General features: G+C 34.1%; 1 protein-coding gene across 5 annotated transcripts in view; it reads right to left on the bottom strand.

Moving 5' to 3' along the window:
• Positions 1 to 89: 89 nt before the first annotated feature.
• The window catches only part of gish (casein kinase I gish), an 86,147-nt gene continuing 64,324 nt past the window's right edge, over positions 90 to 21,912 (bottom strand). For 3 of the 5 annotated variants that reach the window (XM_022078045.2, XM_022078047.2, XM_022078048.2), the window contains exons 5-12: positions 20,266 to 20,380; positions 19,538 to 19,657; positions 18,408 to 18,578; positions 17,471 to 17,619; positions 15,132 to 15,212; positions 11,193 to 11,291; positions 7,119 to 7,225; positions 90 to 6,603 (exon numbers count right to left, since the gene is read on the bottom strand). In XM_022078045.2, coding sequence (XP_021933737.1) covers positions 6,552 to 6,603; positions 7,119 to 7,225; positions 11,193 to 11,291; positions 15,132 to 15,212; positions 17,471 to 17,619; positions 18,408 to 18,578; positions 19,538 to 19,657; positions 20,266 to 20,380 — 894 coding nt within the window. In that variant the 3' untranslated portion in view covers positions 90 to 6,551. Of the gene's footprint in view, positions 6,604 to 7,114; positions 7,226 to 11,192; positions 11,292 to 15,131; positions 15,213 to 17,470; positions 17,620 to 18,407; positions 18,579 to 19,537; positions 19,658 to 20,265; positions 20,381 to 21,912 lie in introns of those variants that run through there. The other 2 variants (XM_022078049.2, XM_087350687.1) reach the window with 2 other exon arrangements.

Raw genomic sequence — 21,912 nt, 5'->3', positions numbered from 1 at the left:
TTTATTTGAAACCCCTCATTTTATATATCCAAATTGTGAGATCAAGAACAGTTTGAAGTTGATGTCCAATGAATTCATCACAATTTGAGTATCATATTAACATTTTAGTGTTTTATTTTTCTCATTTTGGAAACAATATTTTACATGGATATTCCTACGGGCTTTCTCACTATAAAAGCAGTTCTCACAATGCACACACAAGGGGGAAGAATTGATGACAGTCAATATGGCAATTGGCAACAATGGGCTAAAAAAAGATACAATTATGTATCTAATTAAGCATATCTAAAACATTGGACCCATCTTTCTTCACCAGTAATCTGAGAGCCGATTGTAGAACTTAAGAAATATTTATATTGCCACAAAACAATTATAAGAACAGTGTGCTCATTAATATATACATTATAGAGTTTTCTTAAATAATCAACTTCACACACTTTGGATGCAATCTTAATACTTAAAAATACCATTCACTTCATTCCATTTTGTCTCAGCTTATGTTGAATGAAAAGACAAGATAGTAAACAGACAAACAAAACCTCACTAAAACATTACAGTATATTTGCAAATCATCACAAAGTTATATTAATGTTTTTAACATAGCAATATGCCTTCCATGATTGGCAAATTAAACCATCCCATATCAAATAGAGAGAGCATATTACCAAAATTGGTTGGGCATTGCTTCTTCTCTTGAAAGTACAGCATTCCTCATATTGTAACATATGCTGTTAAATATATTTTCATGAATGACATCATACATTTTCCTCCCTTTGGCAGCTGCAACAATGTACATACTTCAGTCTACAAATGATGCATAAATTGACATGTATGAACTGTCACAGACTTAGAAGATGCACTAAAGTAAATTCATCACTTTGGCTGCCACAATTCTTGGAATATAATCCCATCTCATTCACAGGGATCACTATGTACAAAGATGGAAGCTAGATCAATCCCATTAGAACAAGTGTTACATAATTTATCACAGTGGTTTTTGTCCATTCACGCTGAAGAAACCATATATAGTTTTTAATTTCTGATCACACGTAATCGAGTCAAACCACGTCTAGAAAATACAATTTGGAAAGGTTTACAAACCAATACATCTTGATAATGTGGCAGAAATATACTGTGGATCTTCTCCATTAAAAGAACAGTATTCATTAATTTATAGTTGTTTTTTTAAGCAAACCCAAACACCCTATGATTTATATAAGTATCCCATTTTCACCAAACACTATGCCTGCTGACTCCAGCAACAAATCTCCTCTCAAATATGATGTCCCTTTTACATTAGTGCCATAAAGTTCATACATTCACAGATTTTGTATTCCAGGGCAGATATCTAAATTTAAAACAATATGTCACTGGTTTCATAAACCTTTCATCTTGCATTCCTGTGCCTGATGGCATTGCACCATACTAAAAATGTAATGATACTTCTTTTGACTTGACAGCACAGGCACTATGAACACTACCCACAACAAAAAAAACTGGTTGTACTTTTACTTTAAAAACCATATGTTGCAGCTTTTAAAAACTACATTAACAGTATGGACTATATATCATTTACATTACTATAGTGGCTTCACAAGATTTGCAGGTATATATAAAACCACTTTGTAATTGTGGGAAATGTCTACCACAGATTAAGGCTGAGAGGAACTGTTAATATAACTGAACATAATGGTAGCCTTACAATAACATGGTTAACATGACATAGGTCATCCACATTACTTCCAGTTAAAACATTAGGAGTTGTTGCAAAACATTTTAAATAACCAACAATGTTCACAACCTCTTTGGAATGTGTGAAACATAATGTATAATTTCATTCCTTTGAAAATAAAATTTTTAACAATTCTGCAGGCACTTCATTGCATACCACATGCACAAATGTAATTCCAACTGCTTGTATAGCATCCATATACTTTTCATATGCACAGGTGCAAATAACACCGAATTTCAAACTTTATGTGGGTTTTGTCTGAATTTGAATTTAACCCAAGTGACCTGAAAGGATTACAAGTAACCAGCTGCAATACTATCTTCTAATACAAAGAAACCATTAAAATGTTGTACATGCTAATTCCATTATACAGAAGGAAATGTGTTGAAAATTGAGAGGAAAACAACCTTTTTGCTTGCTGTTCTCTGGAAGAACGATGGAAATAACTTCAATGTTGTCAAAATAGTCATTTTTGTCACAGTAAAATGAGAAAAATTGTATGCTAATGAGTTAAAAGTAGACTGTGGAAGTATGTCCGTATGCGCACAAACTACTGTAGAGTAGCTTTTTATTAATATATTAAAGCCCACAGTGTACCTACAGGTTTCAAGTGGCTCTTAGAATAAATATCACTAATTTACCTAACAGCTTGAACCATCTGATCTTTGTAATGGAGAAACGTCGTGTTGTATTTCAGGCAGAAACTAACTGCAAATCTAATTAATTTTCCTTCAATTTCTGAACTTTATCATATAACAAGAGACTGGTGTCTGTCTTCAAGTCTTTTACCTTGTGATGAAATATAGCCAATTAATGAAGTGAATATTTCCTTTGGCATATCACTGTCTGCTGGTCATAGTGTCCATGCGATCTGAGGCATAGGCCTTGTGCGCTCGGACACTGGGACCGTGGGTTAGAATTCCACAAAAGGCATGGATGTTTGCCACATCTTTCTGTGTTGTGCTGTCCTGTGTATAGGTAGAGGCCTTGCAACAGACAGATCACTCATCCAAGGAGTCCTACCAAATGTCTAACAGATTCCTGAAACCTTTTAAAAGAGAGGCCCTATGCTTCACGTAGGAGTGAAAAGGAAAAATTAATTAGTCACTGTCTAGTTGTTTAAGTTAACTGGAATTCTGAAAGTTTTCGCTTACCTTCTTACAAGCAACGGCTGTGGGGCATACCAGTCTGTTATGCAACAGGTACAGTAATTTTATCCAGGGTATGGACAGCTCAATGTGAAGATCGACCAGTCACTCATCTTCATACGGTGCCAAGGTAAGGAGCTGGTGAAGATTATGTGGTGCTATATGTATGGACAACATTTTACGTTACACGAAACTCCAAAATTTTGTCTTCAATACATGACTCATACATCAGCAAGGTACAGTAATATTTGTTTGGTGAACTTATCAGAGATCAGTGAATTATAAATAACACTACTTGGTTATGTCATACAGAATTCTAACTTAACACCTAATGTTTGATGCATGATTACACAGTAATGAACACTATAATAGAATAATATATGTGAAACTCACCAAATTTCTCACTTGCAATATCAAGCAAGTTCCACAATATTTGAATTATTGTACTCAAAACAGTGAATATGCTTACAAGGCAAATTCCAAATTCTGTAGAGAAGTGGGTAATATTCCTTCAAGTCCTCTATTTTATGCTTAATGACAAAAGGGGTAAATGGTTGATAAGAACATACAAAGAATAGCAAAAATGAAACACGGAGAGGGGGGAGCACAAGCGCTCAAAGAGCTGGAACAATTCCTGATATTTTCATTACTCTGACAATTTTCAAAGAACATGAATGTAAATGTAACTTCAGCACAATTTATGCAACTCGGACTTTCTCATACCAAAATCTTCATAAATTAAAAAATCATATTAAGAAAAGTATCATTTGATTATAATGAGGTTGGCATTATATAATACACAAATAAAGCACTGGATTTATTTGTAATTTTGACTACTTCCCTGACTGGATACATGGAGAATGCAATTTGAACCCTTTGTAGAAACCTGTTGTATTCATGACTAAGAATGTATTACTTTGATTAGAAGAGGATATTACAATATGCTATCAAAGTTATTCTGTCTTTCATAATTTATGGACTGATTAAAATATATTGCAGAAAAAAGCAAATACACAACTCCAAGCATTTCTTTCCATAGCATTACAAAAGTAATTTTTTTTACACCATACAAACTAAATTCACTGTAATAACATGTGCTGAGGTCAGACTCTTGTGGACATGAAGTAATTATTTGATACTGAATACTCTAAAGCTCTGAAATAAAAGATAAAATAAAAATAAATGAAAACAACATAAATACCTAATTCATACCTCAAATGAAAGTCACACATCATTAAGATATATTAAAATCATGCTTTATGTCAATCTGGCTCGATAAGACATAAATTCAGTAGAACACCTACTTCAGTCAAATATTTAAAAGGGTAGAAATATATGTACATTAAAATTGAAACATAGAAATTTGTCAGTAAGCACTTCTCAGTTTTTCTCCAGTTAGAACTAGCAGACTACTTATTGCTTCAGCCTCTGACTCAACATAAATAAACTTTCTTTTTTATTCTGACCTCTACACATTTTCTAAATAAAGAATAATTAACAGCATGCACAAAAGTATGCAAATATTTAAGGAGACTGGTACTAGAAGATGTCACTTCTTTAGGGAACATTTTTGTCATATGAAGATGGTTTCTTATTTTTAGCAGCCATATGGAAGTAGGCACTACTTGGGAACTCATACTTTAATGTCTTTCAAAAATTAAAATGTACTTTGACCAAGCTTGTTGCTTATTTTTAAAAATCATACATTATCCTGGACATTTAAATCCTCCAAAAAAAATACTTAATGACCTGCAAAATTCTCAGTACAATCTATTAAACCAACAAACAGCTTGTTTGCAACAACTCCACATACAATGAAAACCTGGAAAATTTACCAGAAGTCAACTGATACCAGTGACCATACAGAATTGTGTCAAGTCTACTATTGTATATAAAATTTCAAATGTAAAATATATGTCCATGAAAGAAACACTATGTTAAACTATGCAATCAAGTCGATAATTTGTAATTTAAACTGTTGCTTACAAAGATGGCTACAAAATTCACAACACAAATTTCTGCCAGCCATGGTCATGTATCAAGTGCATGGTCAAAATGACATTCAAAACTGAAGCTAAAATTCTATAATCCTATTACTTTCCAAGTTACACAGTAAAGAATTTAATGATTTGACAAAGTACGAATTTTGTGAGTCAAGGTATGTATCACCACATAAAATTGCTCTAAACTTTGTTCAAGTTCATTTAAAGTTCCTAAGTGAGACTGTAACTGTAAGCTGTCTTAGACAGGCTTAAAAAGTTGCAATAATTTGCTAACAGCTGCACTTAAATTTATGTGAACACAAGTAGATCTGGACTACAAACGGGCAAACAGCCACAGTTTTGTAGGTCCTCAGATTATTGTGAAGTGCAAGGAATAGAGCAACCAATCTCATGTGACTTGGCTAATGGCATGCAGAAAACAATTATATAAGCCACATTCTGTCAATATCCTAGTTGTTTTTGACACTGGCATTTTGCCTTTATCAATAATGAAAACACAGCAGGGAGTAAGATAAAAATCACAGTTACTGGGTTATACTTATTTAGCCACTTTTTAAAGTTGTCTATACTATATTTTAGAACTGATCCAAGTCAAACATTCAAATGATGTATGAAATGTTTTTTCTTTCTACAATCTCTTGAGTTAGCTTTATTTGGATGGAATAAGAATGAAGAGAAACAAATCACAACCCATTCCATCAAGAAACAATAGGAGAGCTGATCAGTCTGACTGGTTTAAATGATGATTAGCCTTTGTTTCTTGGATACCACAAATCAAAATTAATTAAAAAATCAATAAAACAGCACAGCATGATACTCACGGAAATTTTCTGGCATTTAATTCTGCACATAAAATACTGATGATGGTAAGAGTGGGTAGATCTATGATACACCAAACGGCCGCCACCATGTGCCCACTGTTTTGCAATAGCATTTCCCCACAAACACACCAGTTTCTCCTTATGGAAGGCCCAGTCTCTTTCTGCATGATACCTCCAGTTCCAACATTTTTAAGTGATTGATGATATTCCCCCAATCTACAAAGCCATATTGAGAAGTATCTCCCACATTAAATATGAATGATCCAACTAAGGTTCATTCAAAGAGGAAATCAGTCATTTTAATTCTATGAACCTAACATTCACTTTCACATATTCATTCTCGCAGTCATCCATTCTATCAAAACATTACAGACACATGAATTATTGAATCAACTAATATGACATCTGACACAATGTTCAATGCATTTAAGCAAGTGAGTCATCATATCAATCCACATGAGAATCATCTATTCACATTTGGCTACATTAAAAATGTAACTCTGTAAACTCAACCACCTTCACGCTTCCCATTTACACCACAAATGTACCAAATACATACATGCATACAACATACTGTACCACCACAACACACTAGACTTAGTTATTATGTATAATATAATAATTATAATATGTAGTGGTGCACCAGGTGAGGGAGGGAGGCTTGGCATGATGGCGGTGGCTGTGTAGGTGCTCCCCTGTCTCATCACGTGACACTGGCAGGCGTAGGGTAGCGAGCAAACTCGCTGTTACTAGGATTGTTGAGGACACTGTCCCTGGAGTTGGAATGGGACGTAGCCCGCAGCAATGTCACTGCCTCACGCTCTGGACTGCACTGCACAACCGCTAGTCATTTCTGACGTCCTGATTTCTTCTTCTTACGTTTGAAAAAACAACAACATCTGCAGAGGAATATAGAAGAAAAGTATCATTTTAAGTAGAGTGTTTGCTTTGTTACCTGTCAATTGAAGAATACTAGTAAACTGAAAAGAGGAGGCTAGGGCTCGATTTTGGGCTGTTACGCCATAGTAGTAGTAGTAGTAGTAGTAGTAGTAAACTGAAAAAGAACGCCAATATTTTAAAGGGATGTATTGCATTTACCCAACCATAATATAAGGTCTTTTATTTTTATATTAATTAAAAAATGAGGGATTGTCTCATATTTGCAAAGAACTAAATTTTATATCAATGATTTCTGGAGGGTGTAAAACAAATTGTCTTCTTCTATAATCATCTGTAATACAACCAAATCTTCCCTCTCCATGTCTTCTATCTGCATCTCTGAGTACTATGATGTATGTTAAAACTCACATACCCACTGAATACTGCGTCTTCTAGTTATGGAGTGTGCTGCTTGTAAAATAGCTATACACAATGCTTTCACACTGATGGTGTATGAAGGTCTACTGTAACTTACTTTGTTTCATCTACAATTTCAACCTCTGCTTGTGCTGTGATGGGAGTGTTGGAATGCCCAGCTGTTGGATCATCATTTGCTAATTCACCATTAGTTGAACTCACAACCTAATAACCAAAGAAACACAACAAAATAAGTTATACATAGAAACACATCATAAATTCACATGAAAGGTGGGACTGTTTACAGCAAGCTCATTAAACTAAATATAATTTACAATAAACCTGAACCATTCAAACTTAAACAACAGCTTCTGGAAGACAAAGCTGAGAATACAAGCAACATCAGAAGTATTTTAAACTACCAAGTGCTTAAAGATTTCATATTTAATAAACACTATGCTACAACTACTACTACCACTCTAAAATGCTACTTCAAGCTGCTGTGTTTTAAGTAAGTAAAATTAAAATTTCTGTCTTCTGGGTTGTTGCGCTGTGTAGTCTGGTAGATGTTTACCAACGTTTCAGAGCTCATACTGCTTCCGTCATCAGACGATCGCCCTGATGACGGAGGCAGTATGAGCTCTGAAACGTTGGTAAACATCGACCAGATTACACAGCGCAACAACCCAGAAATCTTCATACTCACAGCTGTGAAAACCTCAAATCATACATAAGTAAAATTATATAGCACAAAATAAAGCTTTCAGACACAAAGATAGAAATTTGAAACTGACCACTATCCAGTTAAAGAGTTTGACAGTGTTTTGAACTAGCCATTAAACTGTCTCTTAGCAAGAAGAAATAAAGAGAAGGACTTGTAAGGGACAACATATTAACATGAGAAGCATCAACTTTCATATGTTACTGTGCATTTTGGACAAGGAAAATATACATATGCATAAAGTATCTTTATCATGTATATAACTTAAATGCTACCATAATTTTCAAAATATCTGAAATGAAATACTTCCACAACATAATCAGAGGTCAAGTTTAGCCATAACAGAAAAGAGACTGGATTGCTGCAGTCTACAAACTTCAGTCTATGTTATATTACTGTATATTTTATTAAAGCTGGAACAAACAACATTTCAATCAGTTTTTAAATTTTTGTTTCCCTTTAGTAGTTAAATAGGTTGAAGCGAACATTTATTAATCTTTGCACTCAGCTGTCATTAGGTACATCAACTACAATTACTTTTTGTTCCGAAATACACCAACTTAACAATACGGAAAACTTCTTCAAAATTACCAATATTTCATATGCCACTATGCATAATTTTTAACTGCAAATGCACATCCAATGTGGATGATATGCCATTTTGCCTGTAATACCCTATACGAGTGTTAATATTAAGTAAGATTTGAGGTTTTCACAACGGTGAGTATGAAGATTTCTGTCTTCTGGGTTGTTGCACTGTGTAGTCTGGTCGATGTTAACCAACGTTTCAGAGGTCATACTGCCTCCGTCATTGCCCTGATGACGGAGGCAGTATGACCTCTGAAACGTTGGTTAACATCGACCAGACTACACAGTGCAACAACCCAGAAGACAGAAATCTTGTTAATATTAACATTAAACAAACATTTATAGACATGTTATGTATATATCAGCAAGGGATTGGATGATTGCTATACACATGCTGACAATATACATTAAAGTGTTCTACTTGTGATGGCCCATTCCTGACCATGCTACAAAATATACTGTGCCAGGAAAAGAATATTTGGAACTAAATCACTAAATCCAATTAACAGAATGGTATGAAAATAAATCACTTCACAGAATGATACATAAAGAGTCCATTATGCATAAAAATATTCAACCCTTTTGATAGCACAATGGATCATGAACTAGTAGTGGAGTTACAGGTTAAATCTAACTACAGTGATTACTCCTAGTCCAAGTTTACATATAGGTATCATCAATGCTACTATTTATCTATAAAAGCCAGATTTAATACACACATAACACCACACAAAATTCTATGATTAATTCAAGATTTATTTAGTTTGTGCTGTTTGGAAGGAGAAGTAAAGAAACAAAACTGCTCCATGCACCATGTTCTTTAGAAGTACCTGCAATTATTGCCAGCAAATAGCAAAATCTTCTGCGTAAGACCTTATTGCAGTTATACTTAAAGAATGCTTGCAGACAGAACAGATTTCAAATGTAAAAGATACAATCACTAGTAATTTGACAAAGTTAGTCTCTTTTATAGTCCGATTTATTCCTGTTATTCCCCAAACCAATTCGCATTACAGACTGTGCAAGAAGATACAATGGACTAAGAAGCTGATCCTATGATTAAGCACAATGCCATGAAGGAATACAAACATAATTCTTGTTTAAAATATGTAGAATAAATACATTCTTGTGGGCCTCAGACCATAAGTTTTTCACAAAGTGCATGACGTTAATGCATAATGCCTAGGCTGTCTGCCCAACTCTGTTTTATTTTCCTTGTATGTTCATAGCTGTATTGGAGGAAAAATCTTCCATATGAAAAAGCTTGATATTTATGATGTTAGAACACAGGAACCATTAATTTTAAAGATATTTAATTAAACAAAATAACTATTTTGACAGTTTGAAGCATACCTTCAGACTGTTTACATTTATTAGAACTGTTAGTCAATAAAGACATTAAAAGTTTAATTATAACCAAACTCCTTAATTCATAGTACACTCAGCTAGAACATTTCTGTCTTCTGGGTTGTTGCGCTGTGTAGTCTGGTCGATGTTTGCCAATGTTTCGGAGGTCATACTGCCTCCGTCATCAGGGCGATGACGGAAGCAGTATGACCTCTGAAACGTTGGTTAACATCAACCAGACTACAAAGCGCAACAACCCAGAAGACAGAAATCTTCATACTCACTGCTGTGAAAACCCCAAATCTTATATACTCAGCTAGTCAAGAAATTCCCTGCCTTTTATTGAAACCAAAGGTTCACTACCATGTTCAAAAGAGTTTGCCAACAGTCCCTATCCACCCCCACTCTTGATGCATTTTAATATTACCCTCCCATCCATGCCAAAGTCTTCTAAACGGTCTCTTCCCTTCAGGCTTTCCAATGAAAATTTTGTTATGTACTTCTCATCTCCTCATGCACATTGTAAGTCCCACCCATATTCTCCTTAATTTGATCATTCTAATATTATTTGTAAAGAGTATAAATTATGGAGTTCATCATTATGTTATCTTTTACAGCTTCCTGTCTGTATCCTATTCTATGCCCATACAAAACAACAGGTAAAACAGTATATTTGTATGTTTTTTGATAGGAGATAGGAAGAGAAAATATTCTGGTAATAGCATTCCCCAAATTTAATCCGGTGAATGTAATTTTGTTGTTTTTGTTGTTTCCAAATACTTGAACTTTTCCACAACGTCAAAGGATTCATCAACACCTTACATAATAATTTTGACCTACAGTCTGGTGACAAGACATGAACATATACTTAGTTTTTTTGTTTGTCAGCCTGTTTCTCTTTATGATATTTACGATTTCTCACAATAAATTATCATCATCATAGACCAAAATCTGATGTATCCTATTCAATTTCAATCCCTGTGTTATGTTGGACCTCCCTGATAGCATATTCTAAAGCAAAGATGAAAGGAAATAGTGATAGAGGCATCTACAAATTTTAATCTAACAAGATAAAAAAAGGACATTACTGTAATTCTCCTTTAAATTTAAGCATTTCCTGGATATGTTTAGCAAACTCATGAATATAAGAGTTAAGTTCATCAAAATCAGTTATCTGGATTGTTGGACCTTGTCCATCATCTGATGTCATAAAATACATAATGTTTCAAGGACTGGATCTATTCTTATCTTTAGGTGTAGTGAAGGAGGCTCCTACTCTGTGGGGGTCAGTCAGAATGAGCTAATCTCAATCACTGAATCTACACTTGAAGATGAGGGCAGATCCAGTCCCCGAAATCTAGTGCATTTTATAACATCAGATGACGGACAAGGTCCAAAAACCCAACAATCTGGATTGTATTATACCATCATCAGAATCAAAAATCAGTTATATGTTTTCAGGCATGTTTAGTTACAGAAGGCCTATTATTTTCTTAACAGACACTGACTGGTAAGTGGGGTTCATGTCTCACTAACCTGAACTGATCCATGTCGGTCAGCAGGTGTAAGGTTGCCTAACTGGTTCCCCTGTTGTTTTGGGATGTCTGGCCACGCAGGAAGTCCTTTGCCAGCTCCCTGCATGCACAGTACAAGCCAAACACATCACAACACAAAACACACCCACTTGCACATGGAGAAGAAGCCAACACTTATTTTTAATGCTGTCATAATTTGTTAAGAATTTCTACCACTTTACTTTGATCAGGTTAGTCACACACTAAATTCTGCTGCACTTAAACACATACCTACTTAAAACAACAACAACAGATTAGGTAGTACAAATTGTATCTGCATATATAAACTTATTGTTTATATCGAGGACTTAAAAAACATATACCTTCTACTTTACTCTTAACCCTTCCCATTCTGATATTTATTATAGAGACCTCCATCTGTTAGCATCGTCTGTGATAATGTAAAATTTCTATTGCAAACAGTTTAATTCCATTTGGACCACTGCTTGCCTTGCGAGCACTTTTGTCTACCACTGTTCCAGCTTAGCTAGCTACTTGAGCACTTCTTGAAACATCACTGACCTCTGTATTTACCCATGTGGAAGTGTTGATACGTCTAAGTGCAAAACCTGCAAATTTGTGAGAGATACTGCTTATTACTTTCAGAGAATAAGTTCTCAATGGTAAAGGAAATGGGAGAACGGCCCTATTCTAAGCTAAACACAGGAAAATGTAGCAAACTATACACTGCAGTGTTTTTAACCATAAACACCATCCTCATCCAAATAATATTTAAAAATTAAGTTCCTACCTCAAAGAAAACAACATGTGTTCATTACAAAGACCAACTGGTTATGCTGTTTAGGGACATAATCATTGCTTAGTCTAAGAATCAAATGAAATCCATAAATATTCTTTGTAGGCAATATACAGAGTTATGAATTTTAAACTAGACTGTACATACAGTCAACACTGTGCTTTAAAATGTAACATACAAAGAGCATTTGAACAAACCTGTCAAGTGTTGGGTACAGGAAAATTAAATGGTGGACAAAAAGTCAAATAATCTGGTACCCAAAAAAGGGAAAACAAATTTGGCCAATTTCTGCCTAACAGCATCAACATCTGCTGATATTTCCACCACAATGGGACAAGATACATGCATGAAATAATAGTTTATTTATATCTACCATATGTCCAATGTAACCAGTTTGAATCATATAAATGTAGTTTATAAAACTAACAAGGCAAATGTAGTATTTACTCAACCCACAGATTATCAATTATGAGTAACATAACTAAATGTAAGCAAATCTACTTCATGTAAGTGATGCACATAACAGGAAAATGACAATTTTATTAGTATGGGATAATATCATGCAACTATCATCTTCAGATTTCAAACTAATAACCTCAGAGCCCTATCTTAACTCAATAACATATATAACAGAAAATAAAATGCTTCACTAACTGTAACAAACAGAACCACAGCACAGATTTAACACAGCAACTATGACGTTCACTACAAAAGTTATTAAACTAGCCTTGCAAGTTCAAGCAATTTGAAGTTAACTACTGCATATGAGATTCAGTCAGAACCAGACATGAGTCATCAGAAGCACATGAATGTTTCAATGCAATACAACAGAACCAGAATAAAGTACATGGAAAGATGGAAACACCAAGACACGCATTGCGTTCAGTGAAAGACTAATACTTGTTCACTGAATCACATGTGAAGGAAGAGATTTTTCTATCCCAGTACGCATCATCAACAAAAACACCGATGTTTCCACCAAAGTATGTCATAATCTTGTGACAACTTTCTTCATTTTTCTCCATCCTCAAATAAGTATACCCCTTTTCTTGGTCCAAAAACAGTACGGTATAGGTGTAGCCAACTTACAGCACACTCTATTCTAGGGCATACTAACAAATGCAAAATTTCTAGTTACTATCCCACTGTACTACTACTTTTCTCTAGTATCTGACATATGCAAAATATCTGATCAATGTTTGATTTATTACCTTAGAACCAATAATGACACTCAACAATTTAAACTATGTGCAGAGTTTATACACAGAGAACAACAGATACAATGTTACATAAATTGATAAAAGTCATATTCCTACATAATTACTAGTCACTTTTATCAACATGTTTCCAAATAAGGTACAATAATAGCATATGCAAATATTTAATTTGTTGACATGGTTAGTCTCACCAACACAGAAAAAGAATTTATTTCTTCAAGCAGATAAAACAAGTACTTCAATGCTTTTATTAACACTTCAAAATATTTTATGCCTTTAACTGTGTCAGGTGCTACACTACACAAATGCAGTAACATTGTGGTCATTCCACTTTTCTACGGGGCTTTGTTAAAAGACACTATGAGTATCTGACCTCCAAGATCAATACAATGTCATCCTCCTCAAACTCTATCTCATCCTTTGACCATTGTAGCAGTAAAACAATGACAGTGTATTAGACAAAACAGCACCAAAATGACTTCACTAAAGAACTAACTTATGATAGAGAACTGAAAATAAAGCAAAATAAAGAAAAAAAAATCACTTAATTACTGGGTTAATGTCTGGCAACTGGGCCAAAACTGTTTCATGCCTAACTGCACCAGCACGACGGCCAAATTCTATAGGTTTCGTCCTTTCATTCACAAAGTAATGAGATTAAAATAAGCAATAACTCCTTGAACATGTGGCAAGAAATAATATGACTGCAACCTGTCAAGAACTTCACTTCTATGACCTAACCTAGAGAATTACAGGGGACTATAAGAAAACAGAGTAATTACCTCATTATAAATGTTTGTCCTCATGTCAGTTAATGAAACTATTAAATAATCTGTTATAAAAAGAAATTTGGGTTGGACATGCGTAAGGGAAGATACTAAAATTTAAAAGCAAGAAAGTTTTAAGTTTCCATTCATAAGTATGGACAACTTGATTCATTATGTACAAATGACAGTCTATGATGAGAAAGCACTGGAGAGCAATCTGGAATGTACACATGAAAACTAGTTTTATGAATTAAGCAAAAAATCCTTTACGTGTATTACAAAATATAAAAACATAAGAATACTTCACTTTGGCACAAAGAAAAGCGAGAGTGAATTCACTCATATCAAAGTGCAGGTCCCAAACAAATAATGTGAATTTTCAAACCACGTGTCTCATGAATAAAACTGTGTATGTCTGATACATTAAAGACACGCAAAAATGAGTATTAAGGGGGATTTGTTCAAAAAACATGTCCTTCATGGAAGAATAATTATTAACTTGAGGAGATCATATAACACGACCAAGAAATTTATTCTGTTAATTACAAAAACATATATGTATATGTAGACATTATAAAAATTTCCAATGAGCACTTTTATACTAGCAAAAATTTATGTGACATAACTCTGCTATAGCACACAGAGTAATGCTCTTAAGGCATGTCAAGGAATGCAGTTACTGGTATAGATGCAATTCAGAACTGAATTCTTTTTTTGAAGTACATACAGTAACAACTTCCAGTATCACTTATATACCTTTTGATTTAAAGGAGAGTTCTGAAATTTAAAAGGATACAACAATATGCCTTACATTCAAAGTAATAAAGTTATATACCATCCTGGAAATAAAAAATGTGTACAGAAGTCTTCAAATTCATCAAATCTAATTCTGTAATACTACGTACCTTTGCAAAATTTCCTGGTGACAAAATCACACTGAATTTACATGGTTATGTGAAAAGAACATTTTGTTGTTGGCACAGTTGAAATAGGTGAACAACTAACTCCAGACAATAGTAACAGCATGCAGCATTTTTTTTACCATGCTTCTGCTACTTGGAAGGGATGTAAAATACAATAAATCCAACTAAACTGAAGTTACCAACAAATATAAAAGTTAATCACTTTACTGCCTCAAACAAAATTAATGCTTTATTTACCTTATTGGCAGTTGGATGGCGATCTCTGTTGGGTGATACCACAATCTCATGACCTGTTTGTAAGGATCCCACTGGGGTTGACTGAAAGATTACAACTAAAATTACATCCTACTCCCTTAATCTCTGATAACATTAACATCATTATTAGCACCATTGTTACTATTACTGATATCTTTACAATCATAATTCAATGCATATATAAATTGTATAATTTTTATTGTAACATGATAAGGAATGAAGGGAAGAAGAGAGGAAAGAAAAAGAAGAAAATGAAAGCAAACAGAATACACTTTTTTGTCATTCTCAGGACTATTCAAGAGTGACTGTCAGTGGCCCAGGTATGGAGCATCATCTATCTTCTGCACCCACCTACAGGAAATCTTCAGACAAGTACATTCCAACATACATGACATTGATAATGTAATAAATATTTGTTGGTTTATCCCCTTAAGCTGCCACTAATTTAATAGCACCTCACACCAGTACAATGTGAAACATCATACTGGAACTGCCATGTCTTGTGCTCATATCTGCATTATCCTTAGTGCACATGCATGGGTTACAAAAGGTGAAAACACACATTTAATTTGAATTACCATTACACAAACAGTAGTAGTAGTAGTAGTTTGGTTTAGTCCTTTTACATGTAACATCACTTCCACTTATAGCACTGCTGCTCCACAGAACATAAGTTTTCACTGATTTCAACATTAAATACATTATTAGTATTATATAGGAAATATGGAAACACTAGAAATGAAGAAATAAGATCCAGTTAAATTTAGGAATAAAAATGGTCTCATGCAAGTGTATCTCCCACATCCTCTATAATATGGTATCAAGAACAAATGTAAGAATGAGGATATTCTACAAATTATTTAATGATGCACGATCTTTCTTCATGGAACAGTTCCAGACAGAAATGTCTCTAGTGTGTTATCTACAAAATGATGCTATAAGATGAAAGTGGCTACCTGTGTTAGAATGACTGGTACACACCTTCTGTGACTTTGTTTTCCCAATATGAGAGGGTGGAGCATTCCTGATTACATGTAGATCATGAAAGTTGAGTGGCTAGTAATATACAAGCAGCATGCAAAAAGACATGCAATAAATTGAAATCAACTCATATATGATCAAGGAAATAATCCTATAGCCTTATGAAATAAGTTTCTACAGAAGATAACATTTTGATTTTTATCAAAATTTTACTATTACAAACATTCTATAAGTAAAAGAAGGATTAGCAGTTAAAATTCATAAGAAAAGGCAGGTTCATAATTAATGTAAATGATTCCATAAAGGCAGAACCAATAGTGCAATTGAAAGCAGAGAAGCCTTAAAACACAATGTATGAGTTGATACACATTTCAAAGGTGTCCATCCTGTGCTTACATTCAGTTACAGATAGAAAAATGAGGTTTCGAAGGATGCAAATAGAGCAGGGGGGCATGCGGTTCTGGTTGCGTACCCTCTGGGAAATAAAGTCTCTTAATGTTTTTTCTATTGGTATTAGGACAAAAGTATGCAGATGGATCTGTCTGGATGTAAAAATACCTTCACTAAGAAATAAATGATAACGAAATACCAATGGACAGGAAGGACAACTTTACTGAAGATTTGTGAATGTCAATGAGAACACCTCATAATGTTCATACATGACTGATGCATGGCACTTGTGCATTTGCGCGCGCGCACACACACACAAACTCAAACACATAAAACTGCAAATGTGTACTCCTATGAAAAACTGACAGCTACATGTTAAAGTTTCAGCCTTCCGCTCTTTCTCTTTGCTGAAGGCATCAGTTATCAATACCAAAATTTTGGCAAATTCAAAAATGGACAGTTCTGTGAGTTTGTAAGTTTGCCAGAAATATTGCGACATAAAAACACCAAATATAAAGCAGCAGCAGTTTCAAGAGTTACTGTAAATTAAATAACTTTTAATTACATAAATAATCTCTTTGGGAATATAAATTACATTTCAAAATTTCCACTACATAGAACCAATCAACAGGACAAATATTCCCATGAAAGTATGCAGCCAGCCAGTCATCCTGAACAGCAAGACGCAATGCTAAGATCTGGAGGAAAACAAAGGAACTGGTTTGATGGAAGAAAAAGGGCAGAGAGTGAAATTGAGGAGGTAAACAAACACTATAATTATATTATTTAAAAGTGGACACAACATATTCATGTACAAGTTCCTTCTGAGGCATAAATACAGGCATTAGATTGGGTGACTTACATTATTATTTACAACCTTTTCAACAGTTCTTCTAAATTTCTCTTAAATTAACCTGAAGCATTCAAGATACCGAAATACTGATACTTACCATTGTCTTCCCTGTCCAGTCAAACTCTCCATCTTCTACATAGCCTCTTCTCTCAAAGAGATCTTGGAACAATTTTCTGAGGTACTCATAGTCCGGAGTCTCAAAAAAATCCAGTCTTCTCACATAACGCAGGTACGTAGCCATTTCCTCTGTAACAATTTTAATTTCAAATTAAACTACAAACTCATACTTTACAACACCAAAATGACTAACACACTCTATGAAGCAGAGTCATTCCTTAATAACTAACAAATCATAAGCCAGTCTGGAAATTTCTCATCTTTCATAAAAAGTAGAGGCTCACTATCATGTTCACTAGAGTCTGGACTGTATCCTGTGCCACACAAATCATACTTCAGAAGATTGGTTCTCTGTAATTGCATGCTCAGAAATGTAGAGGAGGCCTTTTTCCTTTTGAATGCATTAAAATATGAAAAGACCATTAATTTATATGAAATAACTCAGTAACAGGAGACATTGGCATGGGAGTAAAGAGAATTCAACAACCAGTTACAACAATTCCCAGCATATTCAATAACAGATTAGGTACATTAAGTGTACTTCATGTGGTATGGATCTGAGTAAAGTTTAGCTAAAAGATATGTTGCCATTAATCAATTCAAAGACTAATGAAGCTGTTTCAACTGCAGAAGTTGTGCAATTGAACACATAAGAAAATGATCATGAATGGTAGGCAGATATGGATTTGGTTAAGATGTAGTTCAGGCCTATATGAAGATACTACCTAAACATTTACTTACTCAGACTGTAGAAAATCGTTACAAATCTCAGTCAGTACAGCATGTAACCTGGCAGAGATATAAAATGTGCACCTTCTGAGTACATGTCTACAGTTATTATTGTAGCATCAATCTGTTTCGCGTAAATTAATATGGCATATTTCAATTTATCTACATATAGAGGTACTCTGATTTACCTGGGTGTCCTTCACAGAGAACCTCGATAGGAGTAGCCCTCTTTGTGTCGCCAATCTTCTGGTACCGCTCCTTCAGTGTGTCTGCTTTGAGGCCTTGCCATGGCAAACTGCCTCTCAAGAAGTACATAAACATGTGTCCTAGAGCCTCCAAGTCATCCCGTCGACTTTGCTCTATAACATTAGTGACATAGTGAACTAACTAACTAACTAACTAACTAATTAACTAGCTAACTAAAGCATCAGAAATTAAAATGCAAACTTGGAGAAAAATACATAGAAGAATGAGATAGGTGAATGTTTCATGATGCTTACAAACACAATTGGTAAATATTTCCACAATCAAGTTTTCAGATGGAAGTCATAAAAATAAATCTTTAATTACCCTATGTCAATAAGTATTTCATACAAGAAGTACGAGATGAAACATTCTTTACACTGGTCCCAGCAAACTGAATTCCATCACTTTTTATTGGATGAGTACTTAAACTGAGACAATCATAAAAATATTCTGACAATTTAATTTTTTTTGGAACTTGACAGAAAGGGGGAGTATAAATTTTTTCAGTATAACTGTTTATCTTCTTCTTTCAGCCATGGGTCTATTTTCAGGGGAGCCATTTTTTGATATCCACAGAACTCTTCTGAGTACCACCTGTGATACATAAATCTTCAATTTTACCTGTTCATAATTTGTACAGCTTCTGGCAAAATTCCATGCCAACAGACATGAAAATTTAACTCCTCAATTTGTATGGAAGTTACTGCACATTTTAACTTGACATGGATTTTTCATTGCTTTTCAGTTTATCCATTGGCTGCAAATCCATTCCCAACACTCAATGTTGAAGGGATGGAACAAGTGTGGAAATGTGGGAAAAGAGTGCCTTGAGAAGCCTGCTTAATATGAAATGGGTAAGAATTTACTGTTATGCCAGGAACTATTTCCTTGGTCAAACATATAACGCTTATGAATTATTCAATTACAATGTAACAGTAATATGTGGACTTTGTCATATAATGTCATGACAAGTATGAAACAGACTTTGAATCCAAGTTTTGAAACTTTGTAAACCCATTCCAATGAAGAAACATAGCCTTATTACAGGGAGTGTCAGACAAAGAAGTCTTACCTTTTCCTAAATGAGTGTTTATGCTCATGTACCTCGCCGTCCCTGTGAGACTTTTGTGTTCCCGATATGGGATGTGCTTGTTTGTTTCTAAATCTATATATTCTTTCGCTAAGCCAAAGTCTGTAAATAAATAAATAAAAAACATTGAATTACTGTCACTATGCATTTAAAATATTCTGAATAGCAAATGTCCTGGTTCAAAACAACACTAAACCTTGTTTGTGGTAAGTGAATATTAAACTCCATAACACATAACTTTGTTGAGCAACTAAAACTTATTCAATTAAAATATAAATTTCCTTAATTTACAGGACATGATGGTTCATAAGCATGTTCACAAAAACATGTAATTAGAAATGAGCCTAAGGATAAAAAAAACAGCATGCATATATAAAAAGTCATGAGTTGTGGTTTTCCAGTATAAATTTCATCATATAAATATGTTAATACAATAAAAAATAACCTGGTAGGTTTCAAAATAAAATGCAGAACTTTGTCCAGAGGCTGCAGCTGGTTTTTATTGTACAGAAGCACAATTGATCTACAACCTGAATAAGTCCCACCTGCATGTGTGAACAGCCAACAGTGGTTTTGTCTCTTCCGACAGTTAGCTCAGTGTTTTTGCATGTAACACATACTGAAGGTTTTATTAATACCAAACAGCACATAAAATAATGAGCTAACCTGAAACCCATGAGTCAATTCCCTACAACACATGACATACCTACCTATAATATGAATGATCTTATCCTTTTTTGTGGTACTGCGTCCTATTAGGAAGTTTTCAGGTTTTACGTCTCTGTATATTAAATGTCGGCTGTGAACATATTCTATCCTGTGCAGCTGTAACAGTTGGCAAGAAACATTTTAATCACATTGTCAAAATGTATTTTATGTGTAGTAATCAACTATCTGAACAAATTTTTATTTATCTTATTCAGCTTAAAACAAAAAAATATATTTACTAAAACGGTGTATTTAATACTTGTACAGAAAAGCTCCTCTGACATAAAAACTAATATGGTAAAAAAGTAACTGATCTGGAACTAGATTATTCTGTTACCTTAAAAACAACACAAAATATACAGAGAAAACCTTTAATAAGACATTAATGCTCTTGTAAACACAAATTAAACTGTCAAGCTATATGTATTCACATTGTGTGCTTAGTTTGGTGATTCAGTTTTAGATAACAAGAATATTTAAACTTCACCTTTATTATTTGATTTCTTGTTCAGAAATGTGTTGTACCTCCTTAAATTCTGTAATATGCTTACATGTATATAAGCAATGTTTATTATAAATAATTGTAAAATTTAAAGTGTTCTTCACTTCATTACAAAAACTGACTGTACAGTGGAAAATTAAAAAAAGAGCTTTTCATACGCCTTTAATACAAGCATACACATGCAAAGTACGGTGACCCAAAAAGTTAGTTACACAGTTAGTAAAGAAACTAAATCAAAACTGTTTCTTTAATTAATTTTACTGCATACACAGCCATGCAAGTTTAATAATATGTACATCAATAAGTTTATCAACTTGCCACAAATTCTAACAAATAAAATACAAGGCATTTTTTAAAACTGAGAACTTTTTATTAGTGAATGTAACAGAATGAAACTTCCACAGTTTTCTAAACACTTTGGCAAATGGTTTCTTATGTTCAATGTGACATCCTCGAACAACCTACGTGCATGAAAATAATGAAATCATGCAGAACCTAGCTCAGTGAAATTAATTCAATTTCAGACTGAATGACAATTTTCAATTAGTGAATTGTGTCTATTTTTCTGAAACATCTTGATCTTCATATAACCCCTGAGAAATCACAAGTGGTTTAGGGTCTGGTGAAGTTGGTGGCCATGATAATCAATCCTTGAACAGTACAAAGTACTCATTCAACAAGACTGTATCTCCAGAAACAATGCAGAGGAAACAAAAGAATAGCCATTGTTTGCGATGTCTAGTGGTCTCATTGAAACCAGGCTGTATTCACTGCAATTTATCCCTTCACAACCTGAGGCAAACGTGAAAACTGAAGATGGCCATAGTCCGGGTTATTGCACCATGTAGTCTGATGATTCAGGGATGATTGCTACCTTCATCACCTCTGAAACATCAGTAAACATCTAACAGACTACAAGGCACAATAACACGAGAACCTCAAATGTCACAAAATGAGAACTGACTATCATGGATGAATATTGCACCAAATATTCCAACACTAGTAATGTACACCACACTGTTTGTTAACGTAAGCATCCCAATGAAAGGGAACATCACCTAAGAACCATGTGACATCCAAAAAGGCTGGGGTTTTCACACAGTAATCAATATTAATTCACAAAAAGCACAAATTTTGCTATTCCATC

The sequence above is a fragment of the Zootermopsis nevadensis genome, unplaced genomic scaffold, assembly GCF_977971745.1.
Source record: "Zootermopsis nevadensis isolate Lab colony 2312 unplaced genomic scaffold, Znev_1.0 Znev_ptg000002l, whole genome shotgun sequence".
Lineage (NCBI taxonomy): Eukaryota > Metazoa > Arthropoda > Insecta > Blattodea > Termopsidae > Zootermopsis > Zootermopsis nevadensis.
Note: the sequence above shows the minus strand (reverse complement) of the source record. Positions and strands in the feature narration are given on the sequence as shown.